This window comes from Lontra canadensis, unplaced genomic scaffold (assembly GCF_010015895.1).
Source record: "Lontra canadensis isolate GAN:19392208 unplaced genomic scaffold, GSC_riverotter_1.0 scaffold54, whole genome shotgun sequence".
NCBI lineage: Eukaryota > Metazoa > Chordata > Mammalia > Carnivora > Mustelidae > Lontra > Lontra canadensis.
Genome location: NW_022631048.1, coordinates 169,986 through 191,287, shown reverse-complemented (window position 1 = coordinate 191,287; position 21,302 = coordinate 169,986). Strand labels below are relative to the sequence as shown.

The following is a 21,302-nucleotide window of genomic DNA, read 5'->3' as shown; positions in this document are numbered from 1 at the left end:
GGAGAGGGAGAATCTCAAGCAGACTCCCCAGTGAGCATGGAGCCAGATGCAGGGCTTGATCTCACCACCCTGGGATCATGACCTGAGCTGAAATCAAGAGTAGAACGCTTAACCCACTGAACCACCCAGGTGCCATGATAATAATTTATATAAACTCTATATCAGATATTGATATAAACTATATATCAGAAAATAAAATTTAAAGACAGAAGAACGGGAACTCTTGTTTTTGCTAAATGTGTCCAAGGATCAATATGTTTAATAGTAATTCCCTTACAAATAAACAAGAAAAAAATAAGCACTAAGAAATAAATACAAAATATGAATAGGTGACTCACAAAAGAAGCAAAACGAATGGCTAATAAATGAAGAAAAAAGTATTAACTTTAATTAAAGGAATATAAGTATGAAAGTCAGCAAGGTGTTAACTCTTGCCTATCAAATTTACAACGGTTTTGTATAACCTCATGCTGAGAGCTGAGGGAGTCGAAGGACCCAGCCTGGGTGGGAGCAGCTTGGCACTAGTCATCAAACTTCTATGGTGTCTGCCTCTCACACAGCACTTATATTCAAGAAACTTACTCCAAGGAAAGAGTAGAGCTGTGCACCAAGTCTTAATTCATAGATCTTCATTAGGGTTTTATTTTGAAAATAAAAACAATACTCACCAATGGAGGTCAACTACACCCTACACAACCCCTCCATCTGTACTCCCCTTCTGCACCCCCCGTCTATACCCCCGTCCCTCTGTACTTCCTGGCCGTCTGCACTCCCCATGCATCTACACCTGCATCCATCTCTACCCCCCCATTATACCCCCATCATCTACACCCCATCCACCTACACCCTCCATCCACGTACACCCCCATCCCTCTATACCCTCCCATTCACACATCTTCTCCTGCCTTCTATTTAAATCTGACCCTTCTTCAGGGCAGCCTAAGTTTATCCTCTCAAGCAGACATTCGCAGCTGACACAAGGCTGTTAATTCCCCTCTCTTCTCAATGCCTTTAGCTGTTTCTGTCCAAATCTACTCGTTTTTGCTATTTCATTGGGGGTGACCTTTTGTGGTAACTTTAACATTCACAAGCTGTCTTGGAATCTGCTTCTTTGACTCACCAGAATGACAGAGCGTGTGTTCAGGAATCTGCGCTCAGGTCCTCCTCTACCTGGACTATCATTCTCAGAGCCCCTGGAGCCCACCACTAGGCATGAACCTAGAGTGAATCAGCTCTTTGTTGAGTAATTGAATGAGGGGGAAGGTATGTGGAATGACTGTTGATGGGAGTCCCAGAGAAGTGGTGTACTAGGAAGACTTGCCCACCAACAGAAGAGTGAGCCAGTCCCTCTGCGGTGTTGTCCCAGGGCTTGCCATCTCGCCTCTCATCCAGCTGCTGCTTTAGTCAGTTTCCTCCACTGCAGGTCCTCTCCGTGCCCCTGCCTTAGACATGGCTAGAGGCTGCAAGCAAGCATGGCCTGCAAGTGATCTGGAAGATCCTTGGCCTCAGAGCATAGATCTGCCTGCTTTGGTGGGCTCTCATCTCCTAGGCTGCTGGTCTGACCCTCTCAGGTAGTTACTAGTTCCCTGAACATCCTGTGCTAGGATTTTCTTTATTAATATATGTATGTGTACCTGTCTGTCTATCTATACGTCCATCTATCTGTCTACAGATACATACATAGAGACACATACACATACACACAATGGATATTACTCAGTCATAAGAAAGGAGGTTATGCCATTTGGGAGTAACTATTAGGGTATCCCTTTAGGGTATCATGCTGAGTGAAATAAACCAGACAGAGAAGGACATATGTCCTGCTTAATCATAATGTTCAATAGCTACAGTGACCATGCGTCCCTGAATTCACCTCTTTTTTCATTTTGTTGTGAAGTAATACATAAAATGACCTATGTGTTTGTGTGTGTATATGTATCCTACCTCTAAGCATTACCGGTTGAGGGACACTGGGATTGCTTTCCTATCTCGGCTGCTGTGAAGAACGCTGCCATGAACAAGGCAGTGCCTGCATCTCTGCAAGATCCTGTTTTCATTCCTTCAGAAATTGCCCCAGCAGTGGGATTGCTGGATCCAATGGTAGTTCCGTTTTTAACTTTTTGAGGACTTCTCCACACTGGCTATACCCACTTATAATCCCACCAACAGGGCACGAGGGGTCCCTTTTCTCCACATCCTCGCCAATACTTGTTACCTCTTTTTGATGATAGCCCTTCTGACAGGTGTGAGGCGATACTGCATCATAGCACTTATATGTGGAATCTGAATCAAAAAGGCAAACTCACAGAAACAGAAAGTGGAAAAGTGAAGGTGGGGGAAATACGGAGAGCTTGGTTAAAAGGTTACCCACAGCTCTATAACACTATATTATATAATTGAAATTTGCCGAGAGAGTAGAAATGTTCACACACAGGATAAATGCATAAGGTGATATCTGTGTTAATTAACTAGATGGGGGGAACCCCTCACAATTGTATATCAGGTCATCACAATGCACACTTTAAATATCTTACCATTTTATTTATCAGTTAAACCTCAGTAAATGAAAAAAATGAAAGAAACCCAAACAAACTAGTCTTATAAGGTAATAAAAAAAATAAATAAGTGAAACATGGTAGGAATTTAAGGTATAGGTTAACCCATAGAAAAAGTAATTTTACTAATGGGATGCATATAGTGTTTACCTAGTATTTCATCTCTGAATCTCAATTTTTATCTTTTGTTAAAATTCTAAACCACCTGATTTTATCAGAAACCACAGAAATAATGATATTCATGCTTAAGCAGAATTTCTTGACTGACAGTGCATGCTTTTCTATTGGTTTTCCTCCTTTTGGGTCCAAATACAGGTTCTCCACTGATAAATTGCAAGACCCTAGACAGTGAATCTGTCTGTTCCTCAGTTAGCCAGACAGTGTGCTGAGGCTCACTGTCTTGGGGGTGGTTACAAGAATGAAGTGAGGGAATATGTAAAATGTTTCGATGGCTGCTCTTTCTGTCTCCTTTAATGATGATGGAACATTCGTCCATCCGGCTTATTGGAATCCTGCTTACCACAAGGCACAGAGAAATGGGAAGCACTCTTTTCTCTATCTGTTCATGTCCTTGCTTAAAGATTTTATTCATTTATTTGAGAGAAAGGAAGATAGCATGAGCCAGGGAGGGGCAGAAAGAGGGATAGGAGAGAAGCTCAAGCTGACTCCGTGTTGAGAGCAAAGCCCCATGTGGGGCTTGATCCCATGACCCCGAGATCATAACCTGAGCAAAAATTAAGGGTTGGATGCTTAACTGTCGTTGTCCGTGTCCTCCAGGTACCCCTCATGTCATTGTTTAAATAAGAGGGGTCCTAAATAAGAGGGGCCCTCAGGGCACCCAAAGTTTATCCTCTCAAGCAGATGTTCAGGCATCTGATGTTAACGGGAACATTCTTACTCCCCCCCAAATAAATATGCCTTTAAAAAAAATGATTTTATTTATTTATTTGAGAAAGAGAGCACGAGAGAGAGATAGAGCATGAGCATGGGGGGAGAGGTACAGGGGGAGGAAGAAGCAGGCTCTGTACTAGGCAGGGAGCCCGATGTGGGACTCCATCACAGGACCCTGGGATCATGACATGGGCTGAAGGCAGACGCTTAACCACCTGAACCATGCAGGCGCCCCCCAAATAAGTATTTTAATTACAATCCCCTTCCCCCGCCCTGAGTGTATGTTTATTCCATATATCTGCCTTATCTAATGTTTCTGGCATCTAAGTCCTTACTTGGGATTTGGAATCTAGTGAACCAGTCAGGATTCTGGAGTTATTTTTGAGAATGTTATTGAAACAAGAACATGGGTTAAAGTAGTAATTTACTAGGTGGATTCAGAAGGGTTGAATTAATAGACTCAAAAGGGTCCTCACTGAAAGGGAGAGCAAAGGGAGCCCATACAGGAGGTGCCAGGCTGAATCCGCAAGGGCTGCTGCGTATGCTAACTATTAGAGACCTAAGACTGTCCCTCCCGGTACACCTCCACTCCATGGATTTGCTTCACACACGTGTGAGATAGTGGTACTGGACATCTTGTGTTTCTTTTTGCTCAGTGAAAGCACACTCTTACTTTGAGGAATTACAATGAACTGGTAGTTTTCTGTTTTCTCCACCAAACATATTTCAGAATCCAAATACATGGTACCAAAACGAGACCACGCATAGGGTATAAAAATGAAAGGTAAACTTCTCTATCTCCAGCCCTTTACACGACACACATCTAAAATACAAACAGATTCTTAGGGCTGTGCTTCCCAAAAGCATTCTCCCTGCACTAGCAGCCTCAGTGTCACTGAGAACTTGGTAGAAATGCAAATCCTCTGTCCCCGACTGGGACCTGCTGAATCAGAAACACCTCCAGCTGTGCTGCACAGGTGAGAGCCACGGTCCCCAGGCGTCAGCCGCATTAGGAGGGGTTCTGCTCCAAGCCAGAAGATTTGGTCCGGTGTTAGTCAACATCATAGGAAGAAAACATCAGAGGAAGGAATGCATTTATTTAAGATTTTATCACCTTTAAAATTACAGTTCTGCTGACTGATCTTTCCCTGCCCTTCTCTCCCCTCTGTGTCTCTGCATGGTAGACGGGTCGGTTTTTACGTCAACACTTTCAAAAATGTTTCCAGCCTCGAGGCCAAGTTTCATAAGGAAATTGCAGTGGTGAGTAACGATGATTATTTTTACTGGTGGAGTAGAAAATGAACTTTTTTTTTTTTTTCCTCTGAAAGCGCATGAAATGGTGCAGCAACATCATCTGTGTGTTTGTTTTCATGGTGCGTTACTGTGCTCAGTGGTGTTGCTCTGATGTTGTGTAGTGACCACATAGTTCTGTTTTGTCCAGATTTTATCTCTGGGTGTACAGACAGGCTCCCAGGAATCACAGCCTGTGTCCGTTTCTCTTCTGAGATGCTTTTTCTCTGTGTCCCAGTCTCACGGTCTTGTTTTGCTTTGTTCTCAGTCAGCTTTGAAAGTTAGTGTTCAAGCAGTACTTCTTAGGCTGAGGAGGAACTGGTATCTGAATGGTCAGACAATCAGCCCTTCTGTCATCCGCTGAAGTCTGAGTTTAGCAGGGTAGTTGTATGACTTTATCTCTACTAGAGTCAGTGGGAACAATAAGTTTTCGTTTTCTGTTCTGTCCTCTGATTAATGATATATTTTGTTTTTTTAAAAGTTTATTTGTGTTTGTGGCCTTTCACTTTTGACATGAATTTTAAATTGCCCATTTGCAGAATTTAAGTTGTCCGGAGACCATCCATAGTATGTAAGATTCTCAGTAGACAGATCCTTTCTTGGAGCAGTAGCCTGAATTGACCTCAGAATGACTTAACGGCTAATAGACAAATGGTCTCTGTCCCTCTAGCTTTGCCACAAATTGTATGAAGTGATGACGAAGCTGGGTGACCAGCATGCTGATAAGGCCTTCACCATTCAAGGAGCTCCCAGGTAGGCTGTCTTCATCGGAGCCAAGTTATGTCTGTTCGCCTTTAACACAATGCTTGTTGCAATTTCTGTAGTCTGCACAAGCCTATGCTATTTTACTCATTCTAGAAAAATCTAAAACTAAGGAGACTTTCCATACTGAGGCTGACGGCAGCCTCATTCTGGGCTTGTATGTTGACCTTTAGCTTTCAGATTTACTCAGTGTGGGTGTCTGTCGTGGTCACAACAGAATTGGCTATTTGCCTTTCTCCATTTTCCAGGAGACCCGTCAACAGTGGTGTAAATTTTTAACATATAATTTCTAGTCATGCACTTGTTAACTTTCTTTGGAGAAGAAAGGAATTCCCCAAACACACGACACTGAGTTCTTACCTTTGGTGCTGGCATCTTTAATGGTCCATTTTGGGAAAGGAAAGTGTGTAGGTGAGACCTCACCACCATCCTATCTCTTAACTTGACCTTTCCAACACTGCATTGTTTTGACTCTTTTGCACATTGTTTTGTGGTATCAAAGGCCCAGCTATCCATAAGCAGATCATCTACCTTTCTAGGACCTGGCTTCCCACCAGCTTTCTCCTGTGATTTTGGAATCCCTTTAATCCATTCTTCTCAGGCATTATGTACTCAAGGAATGCGGGCTAATGGTCCTTGGGCTGGAAGTAAGAAGATCCAGCTTTCCAGTTTCTGACTATACAGTTAACTTACTTTGCCTTCCTTAAGTGCGTCCAATTAATTCTCTGGTTAAAGATCTCTCTCTGTATCTCTTGCTTTTTTTTTAAATCAGCAGAAAAAAAAAGATAGTATTGAACTAAATGGTTTGTAAGGTAATACTTGCATTTTTAATGTCAGTCAACATAAATACTCATACACACACATTTATAAAAACACACACTCCTGCACAGGTGCCCCCATCACCATATGTTCAGACCTCTCTGGAGAGAGCTGATTTTCTTCTTTGATGTTCTTTGTATTATCTGTACTCATCATAGTCTCTGTTACAGAGCTATATGAAACAAGGATTTAGTATCTCTTATTTTTTAAGGGAAAGGACATTCCCTAAAAGAATACATGAAAGGACTACTGCTTCCTCTATAGTATTTCAGTATGAACTTGGAACAAAGAGAAAGTTGTAATAAGAACGTCAAAATGACATCGGGTATTTTAACAATGATGTACATGAAAAAATGAAGGGTTACTCCCTCCTAAAGACATGAAAAGGACAGCTGTGTCTGAAAGTCTCAATATTGCTGAATTAGATAAAATGAAGAGAAAACGGGGTCATGACCACTTAACAAATGTTCCTTTCATTTTTTTACATCATTCCTCTGCAGAACGAGGTGGTGAGTGAGCTCAGTGGTTGCCCTCTTGAGCATAGACTGGGGCCGTCCTTCCCGGCAGAGGCCATGGTTGGTGGCAGAGCCTCAATCATGCGGCTTATCCGTGTCCTCCGCAGGACCCACTCCCTTGAATATGTAGACCATGCTGTGGTGTGTGAGCTTATTTATTTTGGGGTATATAGACCCTCCTCCCTCAATCTGTAGACATTAGAAAGACTAGAGAGTAGGATGTGTCCCCAGTGCCCTCCTGGTCATTGCATTTGAGCTGGTCCCAGGCATCTGGCCTGGTGCCAGGAACATGGTGGGTTCCCAGGAGACATTATTGACTCTCTGCCTTCACATAATTTGTTTGCACACGTCAGGTGTCTGAGCCAAGCCTTTGTTTTATAAGGTGTAGAAAGAGGAACAGCTAATGAATTTATTTCCCAATGTTATCAGAAAAGATTCCTATAAAACCTTATTTTTAAAGATTTTATTTATTTATTTGAGAGAGAGAGCACACACAAGTCAGGGCAGAGGGAGAAGCAGGGTCCCCACTGAGCAGGGAGCCCAATGCAGGACTTGATCCCAGGGCCTTGAGATCATGACCTGAGCCAAAGGTAGATGCTTAACCAACTGAGCCACCCAGGCGCCCGTGACTCCTGTAAAATCTTAGCACTATTCTGAGGACACCTTTAACATCAAATTTATCATTTTCAGGGTAGATTTTTGTATAGATTATGACATAGCAAGATTTTCTTGTACACCAAAGGTGAAAGTAATTCAGCTAAGTCAGCTTATACTTGGAAAATTCTTGCAGAGTCTGTTTGGCACAACGGAAAGAACAGAGGGTTTGCCTTCCCAAGGCCTAAACTCAGAGCCACCAAATTGCCGAGTGACTTTAAGGGTTTTTAACCTCTCTGTGCCCCACTCTACTACCTATAAAGTGGAGACATTGATGCATGGGTGTTGCAACGGTTAGAGATAATATGAATGAATGGGGTCTGGCACACAGACCATAAACAATAATGGTACCAGTTTCACCAGCACTGTTAGTAACCACCAGAACTAATTTAGAAGGGGGCTACATGACAGACAGAACCAGATGTTCTCAGGATTCCTCTGAGATGGAGGACCCTGGAAAGTAAGTGCTGTTCTCTAGAAGGCTCATCGCTGACTCTTGTGTGTTCATCTAGTGATTCTGGTCCTCTCCGCATCGCAAAGACACCATCACCGCCCGAGGAGGCCTCACCCATCCCGAGCCCAACAGCTAGTCCCAATCACACGCTGGCACCTGCGTCTCCCGCACCAGCCAGGCCTAGGTCACCTTCACAGGTAGGAAGAGGTAAAATGTACTGGGGAGAATGCAAGAACTGGTGGTGAGGTGATCCCATCTGGGATAATCCCATAGTGCTGGGGCATTAAAAGGAGTTTCCTGTTGGGGAGACTTAGAGGCTGTGGGCATTGTGATGGTTGCTAAGAAATCAACCTCTCCAACTTGGATTCCTGTTTTCTCACATGCCCTGTGTTCGGGTGTGTTGAGACTTCTCTCCACAACCTCAGCTTCCTTAGGCTCACATGCACTCCTCTCCTCCCACCTCTCGCTCTCAGAAGGGCCCAATCAATGTCACCTTCTCCCTGGACATTCCCTCCTTCTAGCATTTTCGGGCACACTTGTAGAAACTCTGGCCAAGAAAGCTTCACAAGCCTGGTTTATATGCCATTTTACATCTTCTGGTATCACCCACAGTATGCGGCACATGAGTAGACAATCATCAAAAGTATCTGGAATAAGCCATCGAGAAAAACAGTGAGGGCTGGAAAAGGTCAATACAGAACAACATTGCCACCCTTGTCTTCCCCACTTGGGGTGAAGGTGAAATTCCTACAGCAAGAGTTGAAGTTCAAGTCTTTGAAACTAAGGGAAGTGGTGAGAAGGTCCGTGGAATAGTTCTGTGAAGTCCTTACCTCTCAAAACACTCTATTAGAAAGTGAAATGCTTGTTCTCTGTGGGTGATCTCACGGAATCCAGTGAAAAGCTTTCCTGATTATAGTGTCAAAATTCTAATTTCTTGCTGAAATGAGGACTCCGTTTTGGTTGACTTCACAAAGGGGGCAGCCCTAGTTTAACTTGAGAGGCGTAGGCACCTGGCCCTGGCCCTGGCCCGGCTGTGCAGCGCTGGCCTCGAAGTACACGGGGTTGCACTCCCTGAGTGATTCTCAGGGGGCCCTTGCTTGTGGGAGCTCCCAGGGTCACATAGGACCAGGTGCACTCTCTACTCAGGTCCCTTTTTTCTCTGTGCATATCTGAATGTCAGTCACTGCAGCATGTCTGCCCAGCGCTGTTCAGGTGGCATTTCCACACAACTCAGATGCCATCTTTGGCCGAATTAATTTGCTTGTGTCTCTCATGTTTTGTAGACAAGGAAGGGGCCTCCCGTCCCACCGCTGCCTAAAGTCACCCCAACAAAGGAACTCCAGCAGGAGAACATCATCAGTTTCTTCGAGGACAACTTTGTCCCAGAAATCAGCGTGACGACACCTTCACAGGTAAGTGCCTGCTGCAGAGCTGGGATGAGCACACAGGTACCAGGGCAGCGGGATCCTCGGGGACCATCTTTCAAGATGCCAGATGTCGGAGCCAGCAGCATCACTTCCGGTCTCCCTCCAGGTTGGCCTTAATCACTTGGTATGTCTAAGGCATTCTCAAATGGGAGGCATATACACAGTTTTTGGAAATACTGAAAAGTGTAAAATGAAGAATTTTAACGATTACTTACATCATACCGCCCTCACCTAGACACTAACGCACTTTGGCGTGTTTTCCTTCAGGCTTTGATTTCTAGCTATGTACCGATGCCATACCACAACATCCAGATTGTATTGTTATGGACTCCTGACTTTTCTGCTTCAGCTTTTTGAACAATTTTTTCATGTCATAATATTGTCTCTTCCAAAGAAAATGTGGAAGCAGAGTATTCTCTCTGATGGATGGACCAGCCCGTGATTGCGGTCACAGGTCTTTTCTGATTTCCTGTTTCTTCACCAGCACTTCTATGAATGTCAGTATATGTTAATTCATGTTTACAGCCTCAGTTATTTCTTTTACATTGCTTCCTGGTAGAGAATAGGAAAATGAAGTTAAAAGAGGTGAATATTTTCAAGCTGTTTGGCCTTCAGCACAAGTAACTGTATCCATTTACATGATTTGGCAAAGACACCTGGGTGCACCTGCTCTGGCTCCAGCTCCCTTGGTAGGCTGCAGACCCCTCTCTGCTAGCCACTTGGTTGTCCTGTTGCCTTGAATGAAGATTCTTCACTTCCAGAGCTTTTCCTCATGCCATTGAAGCTATTTTTTTAAATCATTTTTTAATTTTTTTATAAACATATAATGTATTATTACCTTCAGGGGTACAGGTCTGTGAATTTGCCAGGTTTACACGCTTCACAGCACTCACCATAGCACATACCCTCCCCAAATACATAACCTGAAGCTATTTTTTTAAGAGTGAGATTCCCCAGGAACATCCTGCCAATATTACTTATCCCCGGTGGTCTCAGAATCAGAAATAATACCTACATCTTGCAAGAGTTGTGAATGCAGTGCTGTAATTACTGAGTACGTCCATAACGACACTGGGTATCACGTGCTAATTACAATCACATCCTGTTGATAATAACAGGAGTAATGTGCTAATCACAGAGAGCTCAGGAAATAGAAACTCAGAAGAAACGCAGATCAAAATGTGTCATTGCTTTTAAGGGCATTTATGAATAAGGTGCAATAACTTTTAGCTATTGTTTTCCTTCCGTGTTTGGTAGGAGATGGTGAATTGGTTAAGGTAACGGGGCCTTGACATGTGATTTAGCAGCTCCTTTGAAGGGGGAGACGTGCACGTTGATGAGCACACGGACAGATGATGTCTGTGGCTCCACAGATGCCTCCAGAGATAGCAGTCTCGGAGTCAGGTGATCTGACCAGGCACCAGCCATTGTGTGGACCCCAAACTCCAGTCTTCATTCCCAACGTGTCCTCTCCCTTTGATTTGCTAGCAGCTCAGTTTCCTTCTCTTTCTTGCTACATCAGTTTCAGACTGAGGGGTTTAAGGTGATCATATCCTTATCCTTACTCAAGTTGCTTGCCCCTGCACCCTTGGATAGCATGCTCTCAATCCCATCCGCTAAGGGAACGTGCTCACCTAGAAGCCAGATGCCCTTGGCGGAAGACACCCCCACTTAGCACTGGAAGCAACTGAAGTCGAGGCAACATGGCACATAGATGAGTTCTAAAGCAAAGCTGGGGGCTCAAGACAGTTTTTTCCTTTAAAATGTTTTGTTATTTGTAGTTGGCTGGCTCACATAAGGTCTTTGGTGCTAGGAAAAAAAAGAAAGCACTTTTTAAAATCACAAATGCCAGAAGAGTCTCTGAAGTACTTCTCTGAGTGTGAACGTTCACAATACTGAGCAGCAGTCATGGGTAAAGTCAAGAGTCCCGGATAGAGGCAGAGGAGACACCTGTCACAGCAGAAAGGGCTTGGGCTGGGGCTGCCACAGGGATGCCGCTGGCTGGAGGGCAGCCTGCCCCAGCCTGGCTGGTCTTGGCGCACTGTTCCAAAGCCCTGGGGAGGGAAGGAAGACATCGCTTCCCACCGTCTGGACCTTTATAACATGCTTGCTGGGTGTGCCCTCCAGTGTGCTAGGTGATTTGGAAAGCACTAACCACCAGAGACCTTGTGGAGGTGCATATTTGGGATTCAGCTTCATTTATGTTATGTTTTCATTAGGAGGAGGGAGCAGGGGGTTTCTGTGTTTTTTTCCCCACATTTAAAGCGGCGTGGCTCCAGTGTGAACCGTGTGAACCACAGAGGGTGACCAGGAGCAACTCCATTGACTAAGCAGCTGTTCATCTCAGGTCACCATGTCAAGAGAGGGCCTGAGGCAGGGATTTATGTTTCAGTTCACTTTCCCCCCAATGAGTGATACGATGTAGCTTTATTCAAAATTGCACAGATGTTGCCTTTCCCTGAAGCTTCTTGACTGTTTCCTCAGTTCCTTGTTCCTCTGTAGCTGTGCTCAGATAATGTGTTCTTTCACGCCTTTTGGGTCACATGCAGCAGTTCCAGAGTCGACAGATCCGGGGTGGGGTCCGAGAATCTCTGTTCCTCACAAGTGATGCTGAGGCTGCTGGTCGTGGGACCACACTGTGAGAACCGCTGTTACAGGCCAGGATTTCCAAATGTATGGCCATGAACAAAGTACCACAGTGAATGAACAGATTTCTTCCAGGGAAATATCAAGCTGAGTCAAGGGTATATCATGACTGACCACTTACAGCTGCTCCACTTAAAAATAGTGTGACTTGAAATACTCCATATTTTGCCTATTTGACTCACTCATACATGTGCCTGCTTGTAACATCAGATACGTTGATCAGACTATATGTCAAGCTATGCATTCTAAGTGAATGGATGGTCTCATCAAGACTTTAATGTTTTTATTTTATTTTATTTTAATTTATTTATTTGGTGGGCAGCAAAGTAAGGTTTATTGAGCGATAGCAAAGTGATAGTACAAACCTCCCGAAGAGCGAGGGGGCCCAAGAGGGTTGCCCTTGGGACTATGCTGTTTTTAAACATGCACAGGTAAATGATGAAAAAGAATAAATAGGAATGCCAGGAGAAAATGAGATGGCCAGTTGCACGGAAGCAGAGTATTGGAATTTAGCAAGCTGAGATGTATCCGAAAAGCTTTCCTCCCAGATACATGTATTTATAGTAATAGGGAGTCGTCCCTTTCAGTTTTATGTTGATATTTTTACAAAGCTTATTCGGCATTCTACATTGAACAGATAGGTCTGCGTTCCCAGTTTGCTGTTTTTATTCTGAGCTCAGTGGGGAACAACAACGTTTGCATTAATCCCACCCACAAGTTCCAGATGTGGTGACTGAGATATTCCTCACATCTGATGGATTCGTATGTCCCATCCACCAAGCTTCATTGCAGTGACAGTCTCTCTTGAGTTTGTCTTGGGATTTGAAAGGAATCCATCAGACCTACAGAGCCCTCTATTGGCCTCAGACTTTAACTCTATCATAGAATCTTCTCTGAGAAATTTCCTTGCCTGCTAGTAGGGAGAGATCCGTGTGTCAACACAAAAGGGCTGACCTTGCTTCTCTGGTTCTGTGTTTACAAAAATGAAACTGCCAGGGGACAAACCCGGCCCTTTCTATTTTTCCCTCCCAAGAAACTAAATAAGAAGAGGTGTGTGTGTGTGTGTGTGTGTGTGTGTGTTTCCTGTGCTATTCTTTTAAAACAGCATTTTCCATCAAGTCCCATAAGATGCTGTGAAAAGAGGTCCTGGTCAGAGGGAGCTGGTAGGGGCCGCATCCCCTTTTGCTTTACATACTTTAAGTTAATGTGTTCAAGGCTCTGAGAAGTTCTGCAACAAAAGCCCTGCTTGTTTAAATCAGAGTTTCTCTAACAGTCTTCCTTTCTTCCCAAAGTACTACTTGTTCTAGGGAAATGGGCGTTTGGTGAGACACGTTTAAGAAGTAAGATTTAGAAGGTATTATGTCCCTAGAAACCAAATTTATGGCATATAAGTCGGATTTTAACAGATCAAGACAGAAAAGGCAATCATAGATTTATGTACAGAGGTATACACACATGCAAGGTTGTTTGTTTTTTCCTTCAGAGTTTTGGACTCCTTTCTCTTCTGACTTTAATTCCATTCATGTTCACTCTCTTTTCCCACCAGGGCTTTCCATAGGGACTATGGCTCTGAGCAAATGTTGAGGGGAGGCGCTCTGTCCATATAACCAGTTTGAGTCACTTGAACGTATCAGCAATAATCTGGCGGTCAGTCTCATGGGATTCCAAACATGAAATGCCATGCTGGCCAGTGGGAGCAGTCTGCTCATCAGCCACCCTTTTGGAAACAAACCTGGCTACCACATTCCAGGACAACCGGGTGGGCGTGACCCCCAGAGTTCCTCCATATAGAGCAGGTTCTCAGAGTGCTCCAAGAGGAAAGGTGGGGGCCAGGCCCATGTGGGTCCTGGTGCAGACTTGGGGTGTCCTGATTGGATAGCCTTGCTAGCCACAGCTGCCACCAGCAGAAGAGGACTTAGATATCAGGAAAGGTGCTCAAAAGGGTGAGGCCCCCCCTGAGAGGGGCAGGGCTTGGGGTAGGGTCCCTGTTTGCCTATCTACCTCTCACTGGCCAAGAGGAAGAAGACATTACACATTTTCGAATTTTTTTTTTTTTTTCACAGCAGGCAATCCCCAAGCTAGTTGCCTAAATCTTTCCCAACAACGATGCTGCGTTTTTGTTTTGTTTTTTTTGTTTTTTGTTTTTTGTTTTTGTTTTTGCTCTTTGGTACAGCGTTCTTTACAAACCCAGATGGATTATCTTTGGACCATCTAAGCTCATTCCTCCAGGCCCATCTTGCCATTCTTGCTGGGAGTGCCTGCTGTGCGGGAAGGCAGGACAATAGCACAGCCGTGCAGTCCCGTCGCTGTGGGCGTCACGTTAGCACCATTAATTTTGATACCCTTACATCTCTGCTTTCCAGCCAAATGCTGCATCTCACATCTTAAGTTCATGAAATCATCCTATTTTTCCTAGCCAATCACACGGAAGTAGATATTCAACTTGCTTGATAAGTTTACAAAAGGGTCTTTTTTGTCTGGTCAGTCCAGACAGAGGCAGTCCTGCGTGCGCGCACCACCCCCCTCCTGGTAGCTGTCACCTGGTTGTGAATACCGCCCTGGCTTTGCTTTTCAACCATAGCTATATTTCTGGGCCAGCTGCCTCTTCTTTTGGTTGATATTTTTTCAAAGTAAACACGATAGCATTCTTGTAACACAGAAAGAATTAGTAATATGGCAACTGGACGAGGAAAACAGTGCATTTCAGGCCCCGGTTTGGTCGGTCTGTTGCCCCAGTGGGTCACCCACGGCACCATGGTTCCTGCAGCAGCCACAGCCAAGTAGTGCTGTGCACCAAGTAGTGAATTTATCCTCTGGGGCCCTGACAATATTCTTAAACCATTGTGTAAGTTGGCCTCACAACCTTCCAAGGTTCTCAGACTCCTGAACCTCTAAGGATGCCTTGACTTTTTGCACTCCCCCCGTTTTGCATTTTATATTCTGCCTCTTTACAAAGCATCCCATGGTATAAAGCTCTTTTGAGATTTTGTGTTGTTGAACATGGTTTCATGGTATGGGTCGAGAGTGGGGGTTAGATGGTGCAGAGAGGCCAGCAAAGGAAGGGGAGAAGGGGACGCAGAAGAATGAGTTGGGGTGAAGGGAAGGAACTCACAATGGGGAAGCACGTGACTGAAACTGTCCTGCGCACAATGTCCTTCCATTGTGTCTTGACATCATTCCTGTGATTTACAGGTCATTATCCCTACTCTAAAGTTGAGCAGACCTGTCCTCTTTCTGCAACACTGTGGTGTTCCTAGGGCAGACATGGAAAGCAGAAGCCTTAGACCACACCTGCCAGCATCTTAAGCACCTGGAAGATAGTGGATATTAGATGTCCAGTAAATTGAACAAATCCATCGTAACTCTTTCTCTCCTTAATGTTCAGGATCCATGTTCTGTAGAAATGTCTTCGGGTTTTCAATATTAGCAAAGTCTTTCGGGTTGTTATATATCAGCGATTATACTAAATTCCAGATGTGGTGGTAAGAGGGTCTTTTTTCATCCAGTGGTCATCACAGAATGTCACTTTAAGCACAGGCCCTATCCCTCTCCCCTCGGTCCCTCTTCTCAGTGCTGTCAGTTGTTAGCCTCTTACTCACTCAGAGTGTGTGCAAGGCCAACAAGCAAACTCATGAGGTAGTACACTAAGGATGGCTGTACCACCTACCACCTTGTTTCCAAACCAACCCCCCTAGGGGAACAGCTCCTTAGAAAGTTTAGTTTGCTGTGTGTCAGCTCATGGAAACATTTGCAGGATTATATAAACAGGTAGGCACATAGACCAAATGTGGTAACATTTGTGATAAGCCTAGGTGATGGGTAAATGGATCTTCATTGTATTGTTTTAGTGTTTTAGCTGTAGAACAAATACTTGACCATGTCCCATGAAATGATTGAATGATGTCCCATTCTGTGATTTCAAATCTAAATCTCTCGAGCCTCGGCAGTATACTAGAGCTATTACCGTCGCTCACATTAACTGCGATGTACCCATCTGTAGCGGTCTTGTCACAGGCTTCCGGTCATAAAGTTAAGTTCCCTTAGGCCACTGCATGCATTGCAAATGAAATGTTAAAACTTTACTCACTGTTATAAATTATAAGCTATTTTGTGATCCTTCCATAAAAGACATGTCTGTGACATGAAAAATAACTCCCAGTGGGCCTTGTTCCTAAAAAGTTTATTTAAGCTTTCTGTCTTCAGCTTCCTTATCTAAACTCCCTGTCTTACTGGGAAGTTATAAGTGTCCTGCAAAATATTTAGAATAAAGTAAATGTACTCAAAATATGTTTAATAAATGAGGGGCACCTGGGTGGCTGAGTTGGTTAAGCAACTGCCTTCGGCTCAGGTCTTGATCCCGGAGTCCTGGGATCAAGCCCCGCATCGGGCTCCCAGTGATGCTTCTCCCTCTGACTTTTTCCTCTCTCATGCTCTCTCTCACTGTCTCTCTCTCACATAAATAAATAAAATCTTTTAAAAAATATTTATAATAATAAATATATTTATTTTTAATATTTATTATATTTATATATTATATTTATATATTTATATATTATATATATTTATATATTTTTATATTTATTATAAATATAATATATAATAATATAAGAATAAAAAATTAAGAACGCTTGGGAAGAAATAGTACCTTCGCCTTTACTGTCATCTGGATCACTGAAATATTGTGTTACCATTAAGAAATCTGTGTGTGTGTGTGTGTGTGTGTGTGTGTGTCTGTCTGTCTGTCTGCATGCATGCAACCCTGGGGATATTTTGGAGACTCTAAATGTTGTGTGACTCTTATTGTTTTTGATGTGAGAACACTTAGTATCTTTTTTGGGGGGGGCAAATTTCAAGTGTGTAATACACTATTTTTACTTACAGTCAAGTTTTTACTTACAACTTAACCAACAGCTCCCTATTTTCCCTTTTAAACCTAGGCAGCCACCATTCTACTGTAAATTGAAATCTCTGTTACCTGATATGCTTATAAGAATAATGCCATAAAGGGGTGCCTGGGTGGCCCAGTGGGTTAAGCCTCTGCCTTCGGCTCGGGTCATGGTCTCAGGGTCCTGAGATCAAGCTCTGCATCGGGCTCTCTGCTCAACAGGGAGCCTGCTTCCCTCTCTCTCTCTGCCCACTTGTGATCTCTGTCTATCAAATAAATAAAATCTTAAAAAAAAAAAAAGAATAATGCCATAAAGGATGCCTTGTAAACACAAAAAAATAGTCAATTACAGAGAAGCAAAAAGTTTAAACGAGTAGTGATATTTTCCAGCAAAACCCACTCTTATGAATGTACTTTTTGTCACAGGGGTAGAGGGAGAGGAGAAAGAGACTCTTAAGCAGGTTCCACATCCAGCCTAGAGCCGGATGCAGGGCTTGATCTCAGACCCTGAGATCGTGACCTGAGCCCAAATCAAGAGTCATGCTTAACCAACTGAGCCACACAGGTGCCCCTAAAGTATACATTTTGATAATTTTGAAATATGTGTACACCCATGAAACCATCACCAGGATCAAGATAATGAATATACCTGTCACCCCCAAAGCTCCTTTGTGTCTGTAATCGCCCCTGTTCCTCTCCACATATTGCGCTCTCTAGGCAGACACTCATCTTTCTGTCCCTGTATGTTCATTTGCATTTCCTAGAATTTTGTGTAGATGGAATCGTACAGAATGTACCCTTTTTGGTCTGGCTTCTTTTACTCGGCATCGTTCTCATGAGGTTCATCCATTTTGTAGCATGTATCAGCAGTTCATTTCTTCTCTTTGCTGAGTACTATCTCATTCTATGGACACATCAGGGTTTGAGGGATTTTTCATCTATTGACAGATATTTGGGTTGTTTCCAGGTTTTGGCTATTATATATAAAGGTACTGTGAACATCTGTATCCAAATGTTTGTGTGTACACATGCTTTTATTTCTTTGGGTACCAGATCATACGGGAGGAATAAGTTTAACTTTTCAACTGCCACACTTCTAAGTGATTATACCATTTGTGTTTCCATCCACATTGCGTAAGCATTTCAGATTCTCCACATCCTTGCCATCACTTGGTATGGCTAGTTTTTTAAATTTTAGCTGTTCTGGTAAGTGTATAGTGTTATTTCATTGCAATTTAGTTTAGACTTCCCTGATGGTTAATGATGTTAGGCATCTTTTCATGTACTCATTTGACATCTGCTTACCTTCTTTATTTCCCAGCTCAACTGAGGTACAGTTAGTTGACAAATAAAAATTGTATATATTTAAGGTATACAGCTTTATTTTTTGATATATGTACACATTGTGAAATAATCCTCCCAACCCAGCTAATTAACATATCCATCTCTTCAAATAGATACCTTTTTAAAAAAATTATTGTTTTTGATGTGAGAAAACTCAGTATCTATTTTTTGGCAAATTTCAAGTCTGTAATATACTGTTTTTACTTACAGTCACCATGCTGAATATTATAGATCTCTAGGACTTGGTTAACTGAAACTTTATACCCCTTAACCAACATCTCCCTTTTTCCCTTCCTCTTAAACCCTGGCAACCACGATTCTACTCTCTACTGCCATGATTTTTACTACTTTAGATTTCACATGTAAGTGAGATCATTTGTTTTTCTGTGTCTGGCTTAATTTACGTAGCATAAAAACTTCTGCACAACCAAGGAAACAACCAAGAGTTATAAAGGCAACCTAAGGAATGGGAGAAAATATTTGCAAACATCTATCTGAAATATATAAGGAACTCACACAATGCAATAGCAAAAATATAAAATAAAAATAAAAATAAAATATTTGGATTTAAAAATGGATAAGGGACCCAAATAGACATTTCTCCACAGAAGCCATACAGGTTGCTAATAGGCATATGAAAAGGTGCTCAGCACCACTAACCACTGAGAAACATAAATCAGAATCACAATGAACTCTCACCTCAAACCTGTTAGAATGGCTATCACCAAAAAGACAAGAAATTGCAAGTGTTGGTTGCAATTTCTGTTTATACACTGTTGATGGGAATGGAAATTGGTAGAACTACTACGGAAAACAGTATGGAGTTTCCTCAAAAAATTAAAAATAGAACTACTTGATGATCCAACAATCCCACTTCTGGGTACTTCTCTAAAGGAAATGAAATCACAAATGGTCACTGCAGCATTATTCATGAGGGACAATACATAGAAACAACCTAAGTGTCCGTCAGTGGATGAATGAGTAAAGAAAATGTGTATATACACAGTGGAATATTCAGCCTTAAAAAAGTGAGTCCTGCCATTTGTGACATTATGGATAAGTCCAGAGGACATTCTGACACCAGTGTGTCATCACTGGTGTCTGTGAAAAACTTCTGCTGTTGTATTTATTTCTTTGATTGAGTTTTGAGAATCCCTTAAATATTCTGGATGCAAGTCTTTTATCAGATATAGGATTTACAAATATTTACTCCCAGTATGTGACTTACCTTGTCATTCAAATTGTCTTGTCGTTTTCAAATACTTTTTCTACATCTATCAGGATTTTGAAGAGAGTTTTTGAAGAGTAGAATGTTTTTATTTTGGTGGAGTCCATGTATTTCTTTTTCCAGAATTAGACATTTCATGTCTTATCTAAAAAAATCTTTGTCTAACCAGGGTCACAAAGATTGTCTCCTGTGTTCTCTTCTAGAAGTTTTATGGCATAAGGTGTTACAGTTCGGGTCTGTGACTGATTTTGAGTTAATTTTTTAATATGGTTTAAAGTATGGGTTGAAGTTTATTTCTTCACAAATGATGTGTGATTGTTGGAAAGTCTATCCTTATTCTACTAAATTGCCTTTATACCTTTGTGGAATATTAGTTATCCATATGTGTGTGGTTCTGTTTCTAAACTTAATGGTTTTTCCATTGATCCATTTGCCTATCTTTTATGTCAGTACCATATTATCTTGATTACTGCCACTTTATGTAAAGCTGTCTTGAAATCAGATAAGATTAGTCCTTCAACTTTGTTATTCTTTTTCAGAGTTGTTTTGGCTATTCTAGATCCTTTGAATTTCCATATGAATTTTAGAATCGATATGTAAATTTCTACAAAAACACCTTCTGGGATAATTTATTAGATTCCTAGGACTGTTTTAACAAAGAACCATGAACTGGGTGGCCTATACCAACACACATTTATTGTCTCACAGTTCTGGAGGCTAGACCTCCGCAGTCAAGGTCATGATCAAGTCTGAGATTAGCATGACCGTGCTTCTTCTGAAGGTCTGGGTGGATCTTTTCTTGCCTCTCTTTCCTGGTGGTTGCTGGCAGTCCTTGGTGTTCCAAGGCACCTAGAACATTATTCCAATCTCTGCCTCGGTCATCACACTGCATTTTCCCTATGTGTCTGTGTGGTCTGTGCTCTGTATCCTCACATGGCATTCTCCTTGTGTCTGTGTATCCTAATTTCTCTGTTCTCATAAGCTCACTGGTCATTGCATTAAGGCCCATCCTAATTCAGTATGACTGTCTTAATTTCATTGCATCTGCAAAGGTTCTTTTGTCAAATAACATCACATTCACAGGTTCCTTGGGATCATGAGTTTGGGGGGCATGGGGGGCATGGGGCACAGTATTCAACCCAGTACAGATACTGGTTGGTATTTTGCACTGAATCTGAAGATCAGTTTTGGGAGCACTGACATCTTAATAATACTGTATTACGTGACCCATAAACCCAGTATAGCTCTCCCTTTACTAAGGGCATCTCTGATTTATCTTTGCTGTGCTTTATAGTATTCTGTATACAGGTATTTCTCATCTTTGGTTGGGTTTATCTCTAAGTATTTCATATTTTTAGTGCTATTGTAAGTCATATTTTTAAAATTTCAGTTTCTGCTTGTTCATACCGTTACATATAAATACAACTGATTTTTGTGTATTAATGCTATATCCTGCAACCTTGTTTAACCTCTATATTAGTTTGTGTGTAGCTTTTTTTTTATAGATTTCCATGGATTTTCTTGTATAAGCGATCATATCTTCTGTGAATAAAGATGGTTTTACTTTTTCTTTTTATTCTGGATGCCTTTTATTTCTTTTTTCTGCTTATTTTAACTTCACTGTCTAGCGCTGCCAGTGTATTATTGAATAGAAATGGTGAGGCAGCCATCTTGTCTTGATATTAGGGGAAAAGCATCCAGTGTTTCATTATTAAACATGGTGGTAGCTGTCGGTTTTCATAGATACTCTTATCAGGTTGAGGAATTTGCCTTTTTTCCCTACTTTGTTGAGAGTTTGAACAGGCATGAATGTGGATTTTTTCAAATACTTT

The 21,302-nt window shown here is 42.3% G+C and overlaps 1 protein-coding gene across 1 annotated transcript in view; it reads left to right on the top strand.

The window, feature by feature from the left end:
* The window catches only part of AMPH (amphiphysin), a 247,462-nt gene that overhangs the window by 163,223 nt on the left and 62,937 nt on the right, over positions 1–21,302 (top strand). Inside the window, exons 8-11 of the mRNA XM_032874940.1 lie at positions 4,631–4,706; positions 5,407–5,489; positions 7,999–8,137; positions 9,224–9,352. Coding sequence (XP_032730831.1) covers positions 4,631–4,706; positions 5,407–5,489; positions 7,999–8,137; positions 9,224–9,352 — 427 coding nt within the window. The remainder of the gene's footprint in view (positions 1–4,630; positions 4,707–5,406; positions 5,490–7,998; positions 8,138–9,223; positions 9,353–21,302) is intronic.